The sequence below is a fragment of the Sciurus carolinensis genome, chromosome 3, assembly GCF_902686445.1.
Source record: "Sciurus carolinensis chromosome 3, mSciCar1.2, whole genome shotgun sequence".
NCBI classification, from domain to species: Eukaryota; Metazoa; Chordata; class Mammalia; order Rodentia; family Sciuridae; genus Sciurus; species Sciurus carolinensis.
Window position 1 is genome coordinate 36910439 of NC_062215.1, and position 22564 is coordinate 36933002.

General features: G+C 36.7%; 1 protein-coding gene across 5 annotated transcripts in view; it reads left to right on the forward strand.

Annotated features, from left to right (window-relative positions):
• Nucleotides 1-419: 419 nt before the first annotated feature.
• The window catches only part of Tada2a (transcriptional adaptor 2A), a 46619-nt gene continuing 24474 nt past the window's right edge, over nt 420-22564 (forward strand). For 3 of the 5 annotated variants that reach the window (XR_007107755.1, XM_047545539.1, XM_047545542.1), the window contains exons 1-8: nt 420-537; nt 3262-3382; nt 9593-9699; nt 10746-10805; nt 15766-15857; nt 17968-18125; nt 19495-19583; nt 20763-20835. Coding sequence is in view for 4 of the 5 variants with exons in the window: in XM_047545539.1 (XP_047401495.1) it covers nt 3358-3382; nt 9593-9699; nt 10746-10805; nt 15766-15857; nt 17968-18125; nt 19495-19583; nt 20763-20835 (604 nt within the window). In the remaining variant the exon portion in view is untranslated. Of the gene's footprint in view, nt 538-605; nt 849-3261; nt 3383-9592; nt 9700-10745; nt 10806-15765; nt 15858-17967; nt 18126-19494; nt 19584-20762; nt 20836-22564 lie in introns of those variants that run through there. The other 2 variants (XM_047545541.1, XM_047545540.1) reach the window with 2 other exon arrangements.

Consider the following 22564-nt stretch of genomic DNA (forward strand, 5'->3'; position numbering starts at 1 on the left):
CGGGTTCGCTGTCCTGGGGCGCGGTGCCTCAGCCTCAATTTCTTTGGCTGCCACTGGGGTGGGAGTGGGAATGTTATCACAAACCAGACTGCACCAGTCGGGCCTGCCTCACCGCGCTCCGGAAGGGACCGAACGGCACCACCAACAGGAAGCCACTGGCAACGGGCCACGCGCCACTCGGGAAAAGTGATTATTAGTCAGAATCAACAGTCAGGCAAAGGTCTCAGCCCCATCTTCCCAGTCCTCAGGCACCCGAACGGCCGCGGGCGCCGGACGGGGAAGGGGAAGGGACAGAAGGGGAGAGGGGGAGAGGGGCGGCGGGCGGGGCCGCCGTGGCCGGCGGGAAGGAGGGGAAGGGGCGGAGGCGGCGGGCGCGCAACACACGGCGTGCTCGCGACTGCGCAGCCCGGGACTGCGCACGCAAACCCGCCCGCGCACGCAAAGTCGAGCGCGCACGCAAGTCCGGACTGGGCACGCCACCGCTGGCTGCGCGCGCGACTGGCGGCTACTCCGAGCAGAGGTTGCAGATTCGGTGAGGTGAGGCGCGGGGCCGGCTTGTGGCGGGGCGCGAACCCCTCAGGCAGGACCTAGGGGAGGCAGAGTTGCGAGGTACCTGCTGCGGCGGCGCGGGGCGAGCGGGCGGCATTTGTCCATGCCGCACTGTGGGGGAGCGCGGCGCGCGGCCAGGCCTGACCCCACTGGAGCCCCGCCCCGCGCTTGGGCGGCCGGGCAGTGCCCCAGCCTTGGTGTTCCCGTCTCTGCAATGGAGCACAGAATTACGCCGGTAACAGTGCTGTTCGTGGTGCCCGTGGCCGACGTTATCGATTGAAATTTCCAAGTAGGCCTTTGTAAGTAGGTGTGTTAGCTCCATTTTGGAGCTGAGTCCCAGATAAAAATGACTTGCTCAAGATCAGGCAGCTAGTAGGAAACGATGTAAGTTGACTGCAAAACTGTAAAGCCTGCATGTCTCCTCTGCACCACGCGGAATCGTCTCTCACAACACCTTTCTTCCACCTCCCAATATCTAATTTGAATTTGGCCATTGTTAATTTGGAACTGCGCCTATCCTCTAATAAATGTTAGTGTCACATTTCGGTCCTTTGTGAGAAGGAGAGAAAGGGAAGATTCTGCTTGTTGCAATTTTGTACTCTCTGACGTGGAGCGTTTATCAGATTATTCTCAGCATCCTTTATTTGACCATCTATGTCACCTCTGTTGAAATGGCACAGTCAGTTGTTCACTACGTGAAAGACATTGTGCAAGCACTCTAATCTTTCAGAGCTTCTTTATGAAAAAGCAGCTTGCCGGGAGGCTGAGGCAGGAGGATCGCAAGTTCGAGACCAACCTCAGCAACTTAACGAGAACCTGTCTCAAAATAAAACATTAAAAAGTGTGTGGGGGGTAATCTGGGAATGTGGCTCAGTGGTTAAAAAAATAAATAAAAAGCAACCTTGTTGGGAGGCTGAGGCAGGAGGATCCCAAGTTCCAGGCCAGCCTCAGCAACTAAGCAGGCCCTAAACAACTTGGTGAGACCCTGACTCAAAATAAAAAAGGTCAGGGAATGTGGCTCAATAGTAAAGCACCTCTGGGTTTATTTTGTTTATTTTTATGTGGTGCTGAGGATCGAACCCAGTGCCTCACACGTGCCAGGCGAGCACCTTACCACTGAGCCCCAGCCCCAGCACCTCTGGGTTTAATCCCCAGTACCAAAAAATAAAAAGAAGCTAGTCTCAGAAGGTTGTGAGGATTCAGAGATCATCCTTGTGGGTGGTAACAACCCAAGCATATGGGAAAGTTCAATAAATGTTGACCATTGTTTTATTACTGGGTGGATAATATGCCCTTGCTAAACTCCTTTTTTGTTAAAGTTCAACTTTACCTGAGACTTTATACAAGGAGTCTCTTTCCAAAAAAGGAAAGTTAATTGGCAGCCTTATTATGGGTTATTATTTGGGTTTGTACATTTGATTAATTATTCCCCAAGCTAAAAATATCAGAGTGAAAGAAATCACTCCAGGAAGACTAAAGATGAATTTTTTTTTTTTTTTACAATCTGGAATTTATTTATTCAGTAGCCCAAGTAGAACCGACTTTTTTGCTTATTTAATGAGTTTAATGAATTATTCTATATATTTGGTCTTTTAAAGGCATACAAATTTGTATTGGATGTAGTCCCTGTTTTTGTTTAGTCTTTTTAAATTTTTTTTAATTGTTGATGAATTTTTTTTTTTTATTGATTTATATGTGGTGCTGAGAATTGAACCCAGTGCTTCACATATGCTAGGCAAGCACTCTACCACTGAGCCACAACCCCAACCCTCGTTTAGTCTTAAAGTGGAAAAAGTTGTACAGTTAAAAGTAATTTTCATAAAGTATATGGGAAAAATTCTAGAAAACAGATAAGAAACTATGGGTATATCTAAGAAAGAGGATGTTTCTTGATTTAATGTGAAATAAGATTACATTTCTGCTGTCAAAGAAGAAACTTTGTAATTTACTGAAAGGGTAAATTAGTTAACATATATGGGTTTTAATAGATAGGACTCCTTGATTTCCAGTAACAAAATCATCCTGATTAAAATTTTTATTGAAAAGGCAGAAATGAGAGAGGGCACCTTGGGGAATATGGATCCAATAGTCAGAACTCAATGAATAAATTCTTTGACTAGAAAATAAGCCCTAACTACCTTATGTCCTCGAGCAATGTTTTAACTCAAGATCCAAATTTCTGAAAGAAGAAATCTTTGGGGTAGCTTCTATGGATGTGGAGGTTTGAGTATTGATTGGGACCTCTACCAATACCATATAAAATATTAAAGGGTCAGTTCCCCTAAAGACAGAGGCCTTAAGAGAGAAGTAATACTGGGTAGAGAAAGCCAACAGTTATTATTAGAAATATACAGCATTTAGGGGATAGGGGATATAGCTCAGTGGTAGAGTGGTTGCATAGCATGCAGAAGACCATAAGTGTGATCTCCAGCACCAAAAAAACAAAAACAAAAAACAAAGCTTTATATCTATCTATATACTTTTTAATTTATAGAGGGCTTGTTTTGGGCCAGACATTTGATTATGATGACATTCTCAGAACAACCATGGGAAGTAGATATTATTGTATCAGACCCGTTTTACAGAGGAGAGATAGATATAATAGAGGTAAAATAATTTGCTCAGCATTACAGTGGTAGGGTTGAATATGTTGTTTATCTTCCTATCTCCAAATGATTTTCTGATCCATGTTCTCCTTTTGTTTGTTCCTAGGGGGGCATCAAGCTTTGTATGTGTTGGTCAGTTTTGAGATCTTGAAGAAGCTCTGCACAGAGGAAGATTAAAGCAGCAGTCTTTGCCAATTAGGGAATGGACCGTTTGGGTTCCTTTAGCAGTAAGTATAGTAGAAATGAGTCTCAGGTGAAAATTAATAGCAAACTGAAATGGAAATTTATCAAGGAAGAAAAATAGCCCTTTGAAGTTAAACAATAATGCCCTGTGGATCTGAGCCTAAAGAAATTGTAAAAGTATCGAAACAAAATAAAATTAACCAATATTTGTTGATTGCCTACTGAACTCATGATAAGAATGTTTTACCCTAGGTCTTACAGGAAAATGAAGCAGGATGGATCAGTCTTAGTATGCTTAACCTGTAATTAAACTTAAAAAAGCAATGGGATTGGATTAGAGGAATAACTTCTAATGTTCTGTACACAACAGGATAACTATGGTTAACAACAATTAATTGTATGTTTGAAAATAGTTAGTGGTGAGAATTTTGAATGTTCTCAAAGCAATGATAAATGTCTAGGGTAATGGATATGCCAGTTGTCCTGATCTGATCATTACACATTGTATACATGTATCAAAATGTCACACTGTATCCCATAAATATATGTAATTATGTGTCAATTAAAAATAAAAAAAATTTTAAATAAAATATTTTTATTTAACAAAGAAGCAGTGGGATTTCTCTTTAGAACTAATAACATGTATCAGGTACCTTTGTAATGTTAGTATTGGGTAAAGAAAATACTCCCCTTTCCATCCCTGTAAGTGGAACTTGTGTTCTAAGAGTAAACCACAGTATAATAATGATGTAGAGAATTATTGTGTATGTGTGAAATAAATTCAAGAAGCCACAATTGTGGGGACTTATATTGCTATATTTGTAAAGAGGTCAAATTTGCCGGAAATAGCAATTCCATTGTCAGATGTTAGGTAGTGTCCCAGTGAAAAGAATCAGGTACTTTGTGAGTTTTGTTTCTTCAGCAATTCCTTGTTTGTTTGTTTGTTTTTAAATTTTAGTTATAGATGGACACAACACCTTTATTTTATTTATTTTTTATGTGGTATTGAGGATTGAACCTAGTTCCTCACATGTGCCAGGCAAGTGCTCTACCACTGAACTACATCCCCAGACCTCTTCAGCAATTTCTTAAAGGAGCTCTAATTTACTTTTTTACCACACTCCCCATATATTCAGAAGCATCTTGTTCAACCCTTTGATTTTAGATTTGGAGAAAGAATCTAAATTGTTCTAGTGCTAGGAGCATAAGCTGAAACCACTCCCCTCATCTTTGAAAAAATAATTGTTAAACATCTTATTTGGAAATAATTTCAAACTTACAGAAAGTTGCAAGAAAGTTGTATGAGAATACACAGAATACCCATATATCTTTTATCTGATTTCTGGTTTTTTCCCTTGTATATAATAAGCAGTGCAAGTGGAGATATTTTAAGGTTAAAAAAAAAAAAAGGAGCTTTTAATCAAAATTTCTCCCATGATTTTAGTATCTCCTGATTTTTGCTTGATCAATTCTTTAATGTGATGGTTGCAAAAAGACATATTTGAAGAATTGCCACTCCCTCCTGTATCTCTTCCACTACACACTAGTTCTCTTTTAACCCCTTGTAATTATCCAGCTTACTTGTTTTCTGGTTTTTCTGTTCTTTATTTCTTTTTGCAAAGATAAAAGGATATGTTTTTATTTTCCTGTAATTTAAAACTTTTTTCTTGCAGTACTGGGGATTGAACGTAGGGCCTTGTACATGTTAGGCAAGCACTCTACCACTGAGCTACATCCTCAGCCTTTTTTAAAAAAATTATTTTGACTCCAGGTGCAGTGGTGCACATCTATAATCCCAGTAACTTGGGGAGGCTGAGGTAGGAGGATTGCAAATTCAACACCAGTTTTCACGACATATCAAGACCCTATCTCAAAAAAAAATTTTAAAGGGTTAGGGATGTACGTCAATGGTAGAATACTCCTGAGTTTAATCTCTAATACTGTTAAAATTTTTTTTTTTTTTAAATTATGAGACAGGTTTTCACCTCCAACTTGCAATCCTCCTGCCTTAGCCTCCCAAGTAACTGGGATTACAGGCCTGTGCCACCATGCCTGGCTTTCTGTAATTTCTTATTAGAAAGATAGCATACTATGTATATTCTTTTGCACCTTTTTTTCCCACCTAGTAGTATTTTCTGAAAATATTAGTTTATAGAAATTGTTTTTATTCTTTTTGTATGTGATGCTGGTGTTCTAACCCAGGGCCTTGTACATTCTAGGCAAATACTCTACCCTGAGCTATATACTCCCAACCCTTACTTTTTTATAGTTGCATAGTGTTTCATTGTGTGGAGATGGTACTGATTTATTAAACTAGTACTTGAATATCTTCATAGTTTTTAATACTAACAAATATTCTAATGTGTAACTTTGGGTATACATATGTATTATTGGAGATGTATATTCAGGGTAAATTTCTAGAAATGAGATTTTGGTTCAAAAAATAAAAAGATGCATAATTTTGTTTAGATACTGTAAATTCTGCTCTATAGGAGATGTACTCTTGCATTCCCACCAGCAACATATAAATGACTATTTCTCCGCAGTCCCAAGAAAGTATACTATCAAACTTTGGAATTTTTGCTAATCTGATGCATAAGAAATTATATCTCAGTGTAGTTCTGATTTTATTTTTATTTTTTATCTTGAGACAATCTCACTAAGTTGGTAAGGCTGACCTCGAATATGCAATCCTCTTACCTCCAGTGTTAGCCCCCCAGGTCCTGTGATCATAGATGTGTACCACCATAACCAGCCCTCAGCCATTTTTGAATTTTATTTTGACACAAGGGGTCACTAAACTTCCCAGGCTGACCATGCACTGGGTCCTGCTGCCTCAGCCTACTAAGTATCTAGGACTACAGGAACCTATCACCATGCCTGACCTTTTTTTTTTTTTTTTTTTTTTTTTTTTTTTTTGAGATGAGTTCTCACTGTATTGCCCAGGCTGGTCTCAAACTCTAACTTTAGGACTCAAGTGATTCACAATTGTGTTTTAGCCTCTTGAGTAGCCTCAGCCTCTCAAGTAGTTGAAACTATTGGCGGGTGCAATCATGCCCAACTTTTTTTTTTTTTTTTACAGTGATAGAGGTCAAACCCAGGGCCTCACATATGCTAGACAAGTTCTTTTTATGTTAGATTTTTCAGCCCTTTCTGTGTCATATGTTTGCAAATATTTTTGTTCAATTTATTTGCTTTTTAGTTTGTTCATGGTTTTTTTGCCAAAAAAAGTTTTTGTTTACATAGTCAAATTAGTTAAGCTTTTATTGCCTCATCATTATTGACTGATGGTTAAAAAAAAAAAAAAGCCTTTCTCTGCTTCTAAATTACAGAAATATTCTGGAATACCTTTTTGGAAGATAGTTTGGGTAGGTAAATCAGAAAATCTCAAAAATCCTCAATCTGTACCTCAACAATTGTATTTCTAGGGAAATTATTTATCCTGAGGAATAAATATGAAATGTTATACATACAAGGATATTATATTCTTTCTAATAATGAAAAATTGGAAACAACATAAATGCATTAAATGCCTACCCCACCAGTGGAGTACTGGTTAGATAAGATTGTTATCAATCTTATGAGCCCAGTGATTTCTTTTTATGATATTTTTTGCCCTGTTTTTTAAAAAGAGATTAATTTTGAGGGTTTCACCAAATTACTGAGCTAATTTGTTGAGGCTGCCCTCGAACTTGCCACCCTCCTGTCTCAACCTCCTAAATTACTGGAATTACAGGTATGCATCACTGGGCCCAGCTACTTTTTATGATATTTTCAAGGCCCCTTTTACTAATGGAAGTGAAATATATAGGTAATATATTTACACATATGATTTCAAAAAATAAAAATCATGATCTATAATAAGGGACAAGGTAAGAGATAAACTTAGTATGTATCTGAATATTGTTAGACATAATTACAATAGAAGACAATGGCATGAGTAGATTGTCAGGTACTTGTACCCTTGTGTTGAATCACTGAGCATCTTACACAACAAATGCAGAATGATTCAGTTGTATTAGTGACTAAGAAATACCACAAACCTGAATAACTCCTGATAAGATTCCGAGCAAAACAATACACACACACACAGCATATATATTTTGCTTTCTATGTAATATGAAATTAGGTTCTATGTCATCTGAGATTTCTCATCTACTTGAATGGTGGCATATTTGAAAGTTGCGTAGGATATAGGTCAGTTTTTTTCCTTGTGTAGGAATGTCTTAAGCACTACAGGGTATCTAGAAGCCTGGCTTCTTGCCTGCAAAATGCCAGTAGTGCTCCCTAGTCTTCTGGAAACAAAAAAAGCACCTCCTCAGATTTCTAAAATGTCTCCCTAAGGAATAGTTGAGAATAACCGTTTAGATAATTGATACAACAGAATATCATTTATCCTTTGAAAAAGGCAAGGAGTGGGGAGAAAAAACAAGATCTATGTGTACTATCATTAAAAAATAACTGCAAGTGTATTGTTAAGAGAAAAAAATAGGCTGCAAAGCATGATTTGTATTCCACTTTTGTGAAAATAAATATATAGATACATGTAAGTAGAACAAAGTTTGGAGAAATTTTTTCAAAATGTTAATAGTGGATGACATTTTATACTTTGTCATTTTAAGATGTACTTTTAAAGTTTTAAGATGGTTTGCTGTTACAAAATAACAAAAAAATACTTTCTGAAAGAAGGATTTAAAAACTATACTTTGGTCAGTAGTTAATCCTTTTTTCTGAGGACAGTTTGAAGAAAAGCAACCTTAAATATTAAGTAGATTGCTGGTCATGGTAGTGCATGTCTGTAGTCCCAGCTATTCTGGAGGCTGAGGCAAGGGAATTGCTTGAGCTAGTAGTTCAGGGCCAGCCTGGGCAATGTAGTAAGACCTCATCCCTTTTGTTTTGTTTTCTTTTTTAATTTTAAAAAATGTTTTATGCTGAGGATTAAACCCAGGGGTGCTTCTACCACTGAACTACATCCCCAGTCCTTTTTATTTTGAGACAGGGCCTCACTAAGTTGTTGAAGCTGGTCTTGAACTTGCTGTCCTCCTGCCTCGGCCTCCTGAGTAGCTGGGATTAAGGCATGTGCTACCACACCCAGCCTCTGTCCCTTTAAAAAAAAAAGAGGAAGTTGGAAAAAAAACAAAATAAATAATTTTGTTTTTCCATGTTAAAATTTAAAATGGGTGGAGGTGCTGGGGAGATAGTTCAGTCGGTAGAGTGCTTGCCTTATAAGCACAAGGCCCTGGGTTTGAGCCCCAGCACCCCCCCAAGAAAAAAAAAATTTAAATGGGTAAAATGGGAGAAATGGAGTACTTGCTGTTCCATGTAACTAATTTGAAACTACTGCTAGAAGTACATTTATTTTGGCATTTTTCTTCATGTCTTCATTTAGAAATAATGAACAATAATCACCACTTAGAGGAGAGAAGGTACCCTGAAGAATATTTCTTGGACTAAGGAAAATGCCATTAAAGAATTTGAAAAATCTTGCCCAGCCTAAACAAATCTCTTCATCTACCTTCAAGGCCTTCATTCTTGGCTCCTGTGGTTGATCAGAATGTAGTTTTGCTGGGTTACCCAGATTCTAGAGAAGCAGAATTTGAGGCCACTGAGGACAAATATATCTGCATTTTATGACTTTAAAGAGTTGAGGTCATACTCCTTGCCTTAATATTTTAGAGACACATTACTGTCATTGGAAAGTTGGCTGTACTTGGTGCTTACCACAGGAGAAAGGAAAGGATCATTGTTGAGTTTAAATCTCAACTCATATACAAAGTTTAAACCCCAAGACATATTTAAAGTTTTTTCCTCTTCCAACTTTTTATTATGAAAAAAATTTGAGCTAATGAAAAAGTTAAAAGAATAAGTAAATACAGTGATTACTTATGTGTCTGTTACTTAGATAAAATAATTGTTAACATTTCATGCTTTATCTGAAAGTATTGTACAGATATGTTCTATTTTTTCCCCTATAGATTTATGAGACTTTGTTTAAAATTTGTTTATACATTTCTCTGCAGGGGCCTCATCTACCTAACTACTGTTTGTGTACATAGGTACATAAAGCTTCCCTGAAGTTAAAAAAGGAACATACTTTTTGTTTTTGCTTATTTGAAATGAACTCATCTTGTCTCCCATGTTCTTTTCAGCCTAGCTCACTTTCTGTGCAGTCATTTGCAGATTTTCACCTTTTTGCCCTTGTGATGATCACAAGGTGTTTTAAAGCTCGCGTATTTGTTTTTTCTTTGTTCTAGGTGATCCCTCTGATAAGCCACCTTGCAGAGGCTGTTCCTCCTACCTCATGGAACCTTATATTAAGTGTGCTGAATGTGGGCCACCTCCATTTTTTCTCTGCTTGCAGGTAACTCACTAAGGAGAGGCTTGACTGATTATGGATATAGTAATTCAGAGATTAGTATTAGTAATTCAGATTGCTTAGGGGATACCTTATTGTATCAATTCCTTCTTACAGACCAGAAGGTTGAGGCAGATGTTGACTGTTCCACACGGTGTATCAACCTAATGCTTAAGTTTTTCCAAATAGATTTAAAGTACTGGGATTAAAGGAATCAGAACTGGAAAATTGTTCCATTTGATAACACTGTTTATTGTCTTTTTGAAGAGTGATCTCTGTAGAGGTGACAAGGGAACCAACTATTGTGTGGGTTGTGATGGTAGTAATAATACTAATTATAAGTGCTTACTGTGTGCCAGGCACTATTTTGAGTTTTTACATGAATTAACCCTTAAATTATCACCATAGTCCTATGAAGTAAATAAATAAGTATCCTCACTTTATAGATGAAACTCAGGCAAATAGAGGTTAATAAATTGTTCAAGGTCACACAGCAAATACCATGTTTTATCAAACCAAGAACACTTGATTTTAAGGAACATACCAATTTCAGAAATATTAAAATGTAAAAATGGGTGATTAAAATTCCAATATACTTCAATTATAAGATGAATCCATATTTTAGAGTTTTAAAATATGAAAAAAGATTGTCTTAGAATTGCTGAAGTATGGTTAAGTATGGAGCCAGGATTCAAATTTACGCCATCTGATTTTATGACTCAGGCTTTTATTGAGGGAGGAATTGTTCTAGGAAAAAGTCTTTTTTCTCTATTAGGGCCACTGAAAAATTGTGATTGTGAATATACCATCCTATTGTAGCTGCATAGAGGATTAAATAACCTTCTTAAAAACCCATCACAAGCTAGAGCACCCACAAACCATCTTCTATCCTTTAAGAAACATATTTTAGGACTGGGGAGATAGCTCAGTCTGTAGAGTGCTTGCCTTGCAAGCACAAGGCCCTGGGTTTGATCCCCAGCATTGCAAAAAAAAAAAAAAAGAAACATATTTTGAAAGTAGTTTTTGGTAACTTAATTTTTCTTTTTTTGCAGTGTTTCACTCGAGGATTTGAGTACAAAAAACATCAAAGCGATCATACTTATGAAATAATGGTAATGTTGAAGTTGCTGGGAATTTCCATTCATGTTTCAAGTTAGACTGGAAATTAGTTCTCTTTAAGTATCTTTTTCTTTTTTTCTCTTCTGAATTTGATGATCATTATTATTATTGAGTAAATTATTTTAGGATTTTGTGAACCTACAAGTTTTTTTTGTTGTTGTTTTTTTTTGTTTGTTTTTTTTAATGTGTGGTCCTGTGAACCCAGGGCCTCACACATGCTAAGTAAGTACTCTAAAAAACAAGTAGTTGGGGAAATAGCTCAGTTGGTAGAGTGTTTGCCTTGCAAGCACAAGGCCCTAGGTTCAATCCCCAGCACTGCAAAAAAAAAAAAAAAAAAATGAGTAGTTTTATTTTACTAAGGTTTTTGTTTCAAATTTAGAAGGTATTTAGAGGAGATACATTTCAAGATTCTCTAATATGAGGATAGAGGTATGTTGCCTTTTCGGTTTGCTAATAATCATGTAGTCAGTATGTTGTCACTTTGTGCTAATGGCTTTTTTTTGGCGGGGGAACTGGGGATTGAACCCAGGGGTGCTTAACCATTGATCACTGACCACATCTCCAGCCCTTTTTTTATTATTATTATTTTTTATTTTGAGACAGAGTCTTGCTAAGTTGCTTAGGGCCTTGCCAAGTTGCTGAGGCTGCCCTCCAAACTTGCGATCTTCCTTCCTTAGCCTCCCATGTCTCTGGGCTTACAGGAGTACACAACCATGTCCAGGTTGCTAATGGTATTTTTATGTGGTTCTTATTGTTGGTGATGGTGAAGTCCTTGTCTGGCACTCCATTCCTCTGCCTTGTGAAAATTAATTATCCTCTGAGAGTTACATTATAAATGAACACAGAGCAAATGAGTTATTACTCTACATAAAAATGACATTGAAGAGGCAAACTAGTTTTTTGGTCAGAATATGACTTAGCTCTGGTCTATTAATTGTATTGCCACCTTTAAAGAGGAAATGAGAATGCCGCTAAGTGCTCCTCCAAGCCCTGGGCAGGAGAATGGTGGTTTAGTAAGCCAAAGTGAATACCGGGTCTATTCAACAGATATGTATAAAGATACTTTTGTCAAAATAGTTTTGTCAGTTTTCAGTGTATTAAGCATCTAACTAAATCTCCAATTTCACCAAGCAGTTTTTAACATTTGGCCTTCTCTGTAGTTTTTCTTATGAAAAACTTGAAAGTTGACTTGAAAGTAATAATTTCACATTGTAGTTTAATCATTTGGCACTATATTGCTATAACCAGTTACCAAAAATTAAGTGGCTTAAGACTACGCATACTTATTATCTCACAGATTTGTAGATCAGGAGATAATAAGGCTCAACTGGTTTGTTACAGGTCCCATAAAATTGAAATCAAGGTGTTGGTTGGCCTAAGCTTTTGTTTATACTCCATGGGAGAGTATTCATTTCTGGGTTCATTCAGTCTGTTGGCAGAATTTCACTGCCTTAAGGTAGGACTGATGCCACTGTTTGCTTATAGGCTGTTGATCAGAGCTTATCAGCTTCTAGAGACTGCCCACACTCCCTACCTTCTGGTCCTCTGAATCCTGGAGAGTTATTGATAAAATGCTTGGAACCTCTCTGCCTTCCTACTATATCCCTCCTGAGATCTCTGCCTCTTCTGCCTTCCTCTTAAAAAAAAAAAAAAAAAAGAAAGAAAAAAATTCTTTTAAGGGCTCAGTTGACTACTATAGGCCCATTTGGATAAACCAGGCTACTCTCCCTACTCAAAGATCAGTGGATTAATAATCTAATTCAATCTACACAGTCCCTTCACAGCATTACCTATTTAGTATTTGAAAATTGGGGACAGGAATCTTGGGAGAACTACCACAGAACTCAGTGTGTTTACTTCAGGCTCTTAAAAATTTTAGTGTGAATCAACATCTCTGAGTAAGAGTTCTTGGGAGCCAACTGGCTAATCTTCATCTACCTCTTTGAAAACACCTTCAGCCTTTTAAGTAGTGTTGTCATTAATTAAAGGACTTAAAATAACTTTTTTCCATTTTAATTGCATTTTAACTAATTTAATTACATTTTAACTCATTTGTTCATTTCATCAAAGTTATCAAATCTTCAGAAAGCTGATTTATTTTTCCCAGATTTACACAAGAATGCCTAGAGTCAGAAAAAAAATTTCTCCTTCTCCCCTTCCTCCCCTTTCTCTCCTTTCCCCTTGTTCCCCATCTTTTTCTCCTCCTTCTGTCCAGGCCTCACATATTTTACCACTGAGCTATATCCCTAGTCCCCAAATTTATTCATTTAAAATGATGAAAAAATTACTTAAGGGATAATTCAGTATAGCTTGGGTAGGTTGATAGTCATGCTTATCCACTGGAGGAAAGCTGACCATGAGCTATTCTGGGTACCTTGTCTTCTGCATAATACTAAAAATAACTAAGTTTCACTCCAAGTTCACTTAATTCTAATTACATCATCCTTTTCTCACATTTTCAACTCCCATACAAACACATTTCAGAGTTCTATACTTTCCTTTGGGGAGCTTTTGAGGGTTACTAATACTCTTTTCCTTTTTCTGGCCAATCTTATCTATTCCAGTGAATCTCCTGTAGGAACAATGACCAGATTTTGACTTTCTACATGAGAAGCTGCTAAAAACTTGATTTTTTGCATATGAAGCTTCAAATAACTTTAAATGGTTTTCAGTACTTTTGTCATCTCACAGTGCTGTATTTTGGGGAGTTACTCATGCTGTGGTGGGTGGTGCATTAATCAAGATTTCTAAGTTCTATACTTACTTTTGGCTTGTAATTCTCAGAACCTTGAACAAGTAAAGGCAGCTCTTTCTACCACACCCTTTATACCAGTTATTCTTAAACTTTAGTGCATAAGAATCACCTGGAATCTTTTTAGAAATGTACATTTCTAGTTCATACTGTTGGAGATTCTGGTTCAATAGGACTGAGATTGGGTCCACTAATTAAATAACATTGATAAAAGATTAAGAAAAACTGCCTTCAGCCTTTTTTGTTGTTGTTTTTCCCTGTAGTATAGAAATTTTTATTGTTTATCTTGCTGTGAAGTTAGTAAGGAGTAATTAATATTCCAAAATACAGTTTTAGAACTGGCTCTTCAACTAATGTGTGAGTTGTCATATTTACATATCATTATGGTACTTGCCAGATTGAGAATGATTAGTATGAATTTAATATAGACATAACCTCTGAATTTTCTCTCTTGGATCTCATAATAGCTCATGTGCTAGGCATATATTCATAGTATGTACTTAAATCAAAACGTGTCATTTATTGGTAGTATAATTTTATTAATCATGACAGATTATTTTATCACTCAAAAAATGTAAGATGTTTCTAAATGTCTATATTTTCTGAAGACCTATTGTGTCACTTTCTAAAATTTCTTATTTTGGAAAGTTTCGAACAGACACTAGAGAGAATGATGTTTGAGTATCTATTGCTACATAGATGCTTCCTCAAAATTTGTGACTTAAAGTAATAACCATTTAATTATCTTTCATAGAGAGAGTGGTCCTTAGTTCCACATGAGTTACAGAAGTCTACCAGACATTCTTCATAGACCTAGACCTCTGACACCTCATTAGGATGACTTGAATTGATTGGGAGTTAGCTAAAACCTCTTAACTGCCTAAGGCGTTGGTTCTCCAGGTAGGCTCAGGGTCATTCCTACATGTGACCTCTCCAAATGATCTTTCCAGCAAGAGGGTTAGATTTTTTATTTGGTGTCTTAGGAGTGCAAAAGTGGAAGCTGCTAGGTCTTCAAAAGATCAAGTCACAGGTCCAAGCCCTATTAAATGAGAATTCTAAGAGAAGTTCATCAGGGGCTACCATTGTAACCAGAAGAAACATATAGAAAACATAAATTTGTAACATATAGAAAAAGAAATTTCCATGTACCCAACCCTAGTTCTTAAAATGATCAATTTATGGCAAATCTTGTTTCATCTAAACCCTTATCCTTCCAGATTATTTTGAAGCAAATCTCCTCAGACATTATAGCATTTAAACGTTTCATTTAGGTCTCTTGAGTAATTCCAGTCAATTTTCCATCTCATAAAGTCTTTATTTTTAAGACCCTGTCTATTTTTCCACCTCTAAAGTTATCACTGTTCTGATTTTTATCAACATAGATCAGTTTTGCATATTGCAGAACTGCATATAAATGGAATCCTACCATGTGCACTTTTGTTTCTAGTTTCATTCAGCATGTTTTTGAGATTTATTCATGTGTATATCAGTAGTCATTCCTTATAATTAGTGAATATGCCATTGTGTGAATATATGTAATTTGTTTATCCATTCTTTCTTTTGTTGTTGTTGTTGTTACTACTGGGGATTGAACCCAGGAGTGTTTTACCACTGAACTACATCCCCACCCTTTATATTTCTTATTTTGAGACAGGTTCTCCCTGAGTTGTTGAGGTTGTCCTTGAACTTGGGATTCTCCTGCCTCAGCCTCTAGAGTTGCTGGGATTACAGACATATGCCACTGTGCTTGGACAATTTATTCAATTTTTAAAAATGTCTAACTTCTATCCCTGTCCTTTCTACCATATCTCTTCTTTGTTTCCCCATAGGTAACCTTATATTAAAAACTGCAGTTTCTCAATCTCTAGTACCCCACTCCCATACAATGTGGTTTATTCTTCTGTTTAAACAAATATGGACATACATATTGGTATTTCTCACTTTTTTAGCTAAATGGGAGCATAACTTATGTCTCTGCCTCTGTACCAAGTTTGAAGTGTGTTGCAGTTATGGACGATAATATTTATCGGAGCCCTTATAGCTAGTGGTGAATAAAGGGTTGGGAGAGGTGGACAACCAATAAGAATGTACTTTGTCTTTCAATAGCATGAGAATAAAAACCATTTAACTATAGTACTTCAGTTACAATTACCGAGTTCCATTTCTGTCTGTGTTCTTAGTCAAAACTTTTTTCTCCTTAGACTTCTGACTTTCCAGTTCTTGACCCCAGCTGGACTGCTCAAGAAGAAATGGCCCTTTTAGAAGCTGTGATGGATTGTGGCTTTGGAAATTGGTAAGCTCTTGGTACTAAGAGTGGTCCTTCCCTAATGGGCTCAGAGAAGAAGCCACTGTTGAAGGGTCAAGGGAGGAGCCTCACAAAGAGGAAAACTGTGCTGCTATCCTATTGATTCAGGGCTCAGAGACAAGTTCTCTTGCCCTTTGCACATTATTTTCCAGGCTTGAAATGCTTCACAGGAGTGTGGGATGGTTAGTGGTCCATGACTGAGCAGTTCTAAAAGACCACTTTGGAAGTATCAACACTGGGAAGGTTTGTTGTTCCTTTATGAATAGTGGAGACGTTTTAGACTTATTAGTTATTGCTCCCTTATGATTTTATTTATTTTTGTTGTTTATAGGTGCCCTTATCATTTAAGAGAGTCAGACTTGAGGTAGATGATCATAGCTTATGAAATTCAAGTTTCACAGACCTCCTAACAGCACTTTCTGGTTTTAGCTGTCAAAATGCCTTGGTCCAAGTTGGGCAGAATTGAATAGTACTCACTACTGTTTTGCCCTAAGAGGCAATACTACTTAAAAATACTACCACTCACTGGGCATGTTGGCACATCCCTATAATCCCAACAGCTTGGGAGGCTGAGGTAGGATCATAAGGTCAAAGCCAGCCTCAGCAATTTAACAAGACCCTGTCTCTAAATGAAATATTTTTAAAAAGTGCTGGGGATGTGACTCAGTGGTTAAGTGCCCCTGGATTCAATTCCTGGTACCATCAAAACAAAACCACCACTTTGATTTTTTTACCTTTTGGGAGCAATTTCATACCATTGATTTTGTTTTGTTAACTAGATAGCAGAGGCATTATTAAACATATTTTGTTTTTGAAGAATTTGAAGCTTAGTTAAAATTATTTTTCATTATCATATGACTTATTAACAAGATCTTCCCCATCCTGACTTGCTAGTATATATAATCTTTTCTGGTATTCATCAGAATATACTATGCCTCCCTATGTCTAAGGTCCTGAAGAAGGAACCCTGAGTTCAGTTCACATTTTGTTTATATTCATTTATTCAACATTAAGCATCATAAAATATTTTGTATTATGAACAATACCAAAGAAGGTAAAAAAGTGATCACTTGTGAGGAGCTTACTAGTCATCTTTGGCCTAGGTATCATTTTTTGCTTGCCATTCTAACTCTAAAGTGGGCTAATCCTTTTCCCATTGTCCTCCTTCCCTCTTAGTAAAGACCACAAAAGAGACTGTCACCTCTCTGGGACTGGGGGTATGGCTCAGTGATAGTGTGCTTGAGGGAGGTAAAGACTTGCTTCTCTATCCACTGTGGGTAAGACACTAAGGTTGGTGATGAGGGCACTAGAGCCAAGAATTAAGATTTTGATTCTTCTACTAAGAAGAATCATCTGTATGTACAGATGATTGAAGTACACAAAGCAGACCATAATGATGCCTTAGAAGAAGGACTAGTGAAGTATTCTGAAAGAGTGAGTTTGAGGAGGGCACTTGGAGAGATTTCACTACCTCTCCATCACCTGGTTAAGAGTCAGTGGTCTGTAAATTTTGGCTTTATTCTTGAGCACATTTATTAATCTCTTTTGAGTTTTATTTTTTATTCTGTGAAGTTGAGATAATAATAGTAGATGATTATAATAATATACACAAGGTTCATACTAGGAATAATTTAAATAATTTTGTGAATTTTCTACCTCAGTGTCCAGCATATTATAGGAGCTCTAGTGAAGAAATGTTTGTTCATGTGAAGCATTTTATATACTATAAACATTATGCAGAAATAAAACTAAACTTAAGTACATTTTGCATGTTCCATAGTGGCTTATTATTTATAGCATCCCTGGGGCCTAGCTCAGAAGGAAATTTACAGATTTTTCTTGTTATTTTTCTTGGGGCAAGAAAGGACTTCTTAATTATTGTTCATCTTGAAATAGCAGGATTTGGAACATCAGATTACATTATTAGGCTTATATTCTTCTCATTGTTCTGCTGATATCTCCGTGACATCCATTTGGAGATATCAGATTATTGATATTATGTAATTTGTTTAAACTATGGAAAGAGCAAACCTTGCTTTTAGTATTATGTATACATGGAAATACTACTCCACTCCCTCTTTTTCCCACACTTTTCTAGGCAGGATGTAGCTAATCAGATGTGCACCAAGACCAAGGAGGAATGTGAGAAACACTACATGAAGCATTTCATCAATAATCCTCTGTTTGCATCTACCCTGCTAAACCTGAAACAAGCAGAGGAGGCCAAAACTGCTGATACAGCCATTCCATTTCACTGTAAGTTCCTCCCTAATTTGGTAAGAGATACTTAGCTCATCCTGGAGCCCTGTTCCCAGTTGCAGATAAACAGTGATTTGATGACTTGAATAGATAAAGAGCTTATGGAATGACAGCTGTTGAAAGTCAGGGCCATAATATGGCAAGAAGGGATCAGTTGTATAATGGACATCTGGAAGGAACTTTAAGCCAATGTGTAATTCTACCCACTCTGGGTCCCTTGAACTTATCAGTTAACTTTAATGCATGCTTCTGTATAAGATGAGGTATCAAAAGGGGATCAACCTGTTCATGCTTTTGAGTACAGGCCCTTCTGTAATCCATAGGTTTGTGATCATAAATGAAGTTAACAGGGTCAAGTATTATCTTATTATCATTAATTGCCCCAATGTCAATCCAAGGAGCAGTTTGTTATTTTTGTTCACTTGGTTGTGGCAGTGAAGGCAGACTTTAAATCTTATGTGCCTCTGGGATTACTGAGTCTTCTAGAAAAACAACCAAAAAAGTGAATTATAAATTGATATCTTTTCTGAATGACTTCCAAATCACAAATAATGATGAGATATTAATATTTTCTCTCCTCCCATTTTCTCATACTTCTTAGAAACAGTTTTACAGCTGACTGATTCAGAGACTGGTGATAACTCCTATTTGAATAACACTTTGGATGTTAGCACTTTGTTCAAAAATTCATTAGACCATTTGTTCTTATAGTAACCAAATGAAATAAATAGAACAGGTGCTTTCATTTTACACAGTGAGGAAACTTAGATTCAGAAAGGTTAAATAATTTGCATAAGGTCTTGGAACTGCTGGAGCTAGGATTCACCTTCAGCAACTTCCAAATGTAGTGTGTTTTTGCTTCTCAGTTGGGTGAGATTTGTAAATTGAGATTGACCCTAAGGGGTAAGGGAGCTGAAACTGACAGGATAAATACTTAGGTTCTATAATACTAAAATAGAATTCTTTCTGGGCACAGTGGTGCATGCCTGTGTAATCCCAGCTGCTCTGGAGGCTGAGACAGGAGGATCACAGGTTTGAGACAATTTAGCAAGACCCTAAGCAACTTAGACCCTGTCTATGAATGAATGAATGAATGAATATTGAAAACGTTTCCTTTCACTTTGGAAAAGCAAAAATCAGAATTTCCCCATATTAGAGAATCCTAATTCTTAGTTTCCTTTTTTAAGAAATCAGTCTCTTTCTGTGATGCTTTATCTTTTTCATTTCATAAAAAAATATTTTTAATTTATTCTCTCCAATACTGTTTTTCTCTAAACAAAAATATTTCCGTGTTAATAAGGACTATTTTTGTGTGACTTTTTCCATGCCAATATTTTATTAATTAAGCAAAACTTAATTCTTCCAGCTGCAGATGATCCTCCTCGACCTACCTTTGACTCCTTGCTTTCTCGGGACATGGCAGGATACATGCCAGCTCGAGCAGATTTCATTGAGGTAGGAGAAACTTGTTTTTAGCATAAGTTAGGAAATATTTGTTTTTGTTTCTGATGAGGCTTTTGTCTGTTACCCATACCACTAAAAGTAGATTTTCAAATCACTGTCACTTGTAGGGCCTTTATGCAGCCACACTTTGAGCTCCTTTTCTCATTTGTAAACATTTTCACTTGTGGAACAGTAAAAGTTCTTTAGAACCTACTTCTGAAGTTGTATCACTGCTGGCTCCTACTTTTTTGTAGGTATGGAATTTTTACAGCCTCATTCTTCACACCTAGGGGGCTTCAAGGTTGTACTGTATCAGGGGTTGGCCTCCTCTTAAGGACCAGATAGTAAATATTTTAAGTTTTCCAGGTCATAAAGTTTCAGTTTAAATTAAACTTTGCCATTATTGTGCAACAGTAGCATACATAATACATAAACAAATGAGTATGCCTGTATTCTAATAGAATCATACGTACAAAACCAGACAGTGGATTGGAAAGTCACTTGCTTATTCCCATACTGTACCTATCAGTATATAAAAAATGATGAATGTGTGTAAAACCCATGTTCCCCATTCAACCATGGAATTAAAATCCATGTGAACGTCATCACAAGTGTCTTGATTTATCATTAATCAACACAATAGTGCTTCTGGAGACAGCTTGAAAGTTTAACAAACTGCAAACAATTTTGACACCCAGGTCAGCATTTTGTTTGTGGCGGGTGCTATTGTATATCTACCCCATAGACACTACCCTGATAATTTGTACTCATTGAATAGAATGTGAGCAAATCTACATATTTAACTGTATAAGCAATATTATTAACTAGAGTCTTTAAAAGAAACTAAAAGGTAAATGAATTAGTGTAGACAGTTTTCTTACCTAATATTTGAAGGCCTATTCAAAGTTAAATGTTCTTAAGAATGAACAGAGTATTTAAAATTTTTAGAACAGAGGATTTGGCTTCATTACTAAACTCATACAACTATTCTAATTTGTTTTCACTACTACCTGAAAGCCTCACATATTTTGCCCATGATTTCCTATTACTTGTGGCAGAATCCTGGCCTTTTACCACATTTAGTCTTTTTTAACAAATGATGGTATTTTCTGTTTCTTCTAAAGCCTGGCTACTATAAAAGCATTATTCAAAGCTGATGGGTTTGGGGACGGATTTCTTTTTCCCTAACAGGAGTTTGACAATTATGCAGAATGGGACTTGAGAGACATTGATTTTGTTGAAGATGACTCGGACATTTTACATGGTAACATTTTATTTTATAAAATGTTCATTGAATACAAATATGATACCATTTTGGATGCTGGGAATATAAGGATAAATAAAACATGCTCCTTGCCCTCATGGAATTCAAAACCTAGTGGTAGGGGTCTGGGGATATAGCTCAGTGGTTGAATGCTGGGGTAGCATGTATTAGTCCCTGGGTTCCATATCCAGCACTATTATAAACACACACACAGACTCACGCACACACACAAAAAAATCTAGTGATTAAGTTACTGAATTTACCCTGTTATTGGGTTTTGACTACATCAAATAAGATTTGTGATGGTGAAAATACTGCATAGAGTACAAGTTGGGAATATCCCATCCCTTGGGCTATGTGATCTTTCTTTTGACTGAGGTAAGCCTACACTGAGGTAATTGATTACATAGCCCTCATTTCTCCTTAAAAGAAAGGGAAATGGGGTACAGTTCTTGAGATTTCACCTGATACTGAATATTCACTATAATTTATTACCCCAAATTGCCAATAGCAAAGAAAAAGAATGGAAAAATTTCAAGGGTTTTTAGATAAAAATTGGGAATTTCTTGTTTCTTAAAACTGTTGAAGTTTTAGCATTTCTGAATCCTAATCTTAGATTAGCTTTCTAAGATTTTATGATTATTCTTCTGTTACAATTTAAGTGCTGAATGCCACAGAATTATTGAAAGTGGGTGATCAGTAGCATATGAAGCCTTAGGTTCTGTTCCCAGCACTCTGCCCACCCCTCCGTACACACACACATGCAGAAAATGGTTGGATTTTCATTGAGTCCCTTTTCCTCTCCATTTTCAGTGAGCTCTGTACTTAAAAGAGTCCCCAATCTTCTCTTTCATTAAAGTTCAAAATTGAATATGATACAGTAGATCAGTAATGCTCTTTTGGAGTCTGTATTCCTCAGTTTTCATTATTTCTCTTAAATCTTCATCCTAGATGGGTAAGGCAGGTAGGATACTTGTTGAGTTATAAATCAACCAGTTAACAACCAGTTAACATAATAACCCTATCCCTAACGTAGTATGTTAATGGTACTCTTGTCACTGGAAGAGGAACTTGATTCCTCTCTCTCTGGAAGAGTCACATGGGTATTTGTCACCAAACCTGGGCCCAAGAAAGAGTCCTTGTAAAAATTTTACCTTGAAGTTTTTTTCTGTATACAATTTTTAAGCAATTTTTTTTTTTTCAAAATTTCATTCCTCTTTTCTCCCACACAACTTTAATGAAAGTCAAAGTGACGCAGATTGAACTAAAAGAGGAAAACTCGAAAGCAAACTACCTTAGCACTCACTAGATCCATTGTATTTGTTCAGTCTTTTGTGTCAATCTCTTCTTTTCAATTCCAGTGACTCATGCTATCTTTTCTCATCTCATGTGCTATTCCCTTTAAGGTGGTGTGCAGATTGCCATTCAGTTCTTTCTCTACATATACTATCTCTACATACATACCATTTATTAAAAAGGTTTGTTTGCTCGCTTGGTTCTTTCTTACCCAAACACCAGGCTACTATATGCAAAAAGGGCAGCTTCATAAATATCATCCTTTTAGATATTATTAAAAAGTACCAAACTTTTGAAAGTCAAAATCTCTAATGTCAACAATGGCTCAGCTATGTAAGGGACTTGCCAAATCACATCTCTAGTCTCTAATCCAAAGTTTTCATTCTTATGTCTCAATATTATTAAAAAAAAACTATAGTAGTGGTTGATTTTT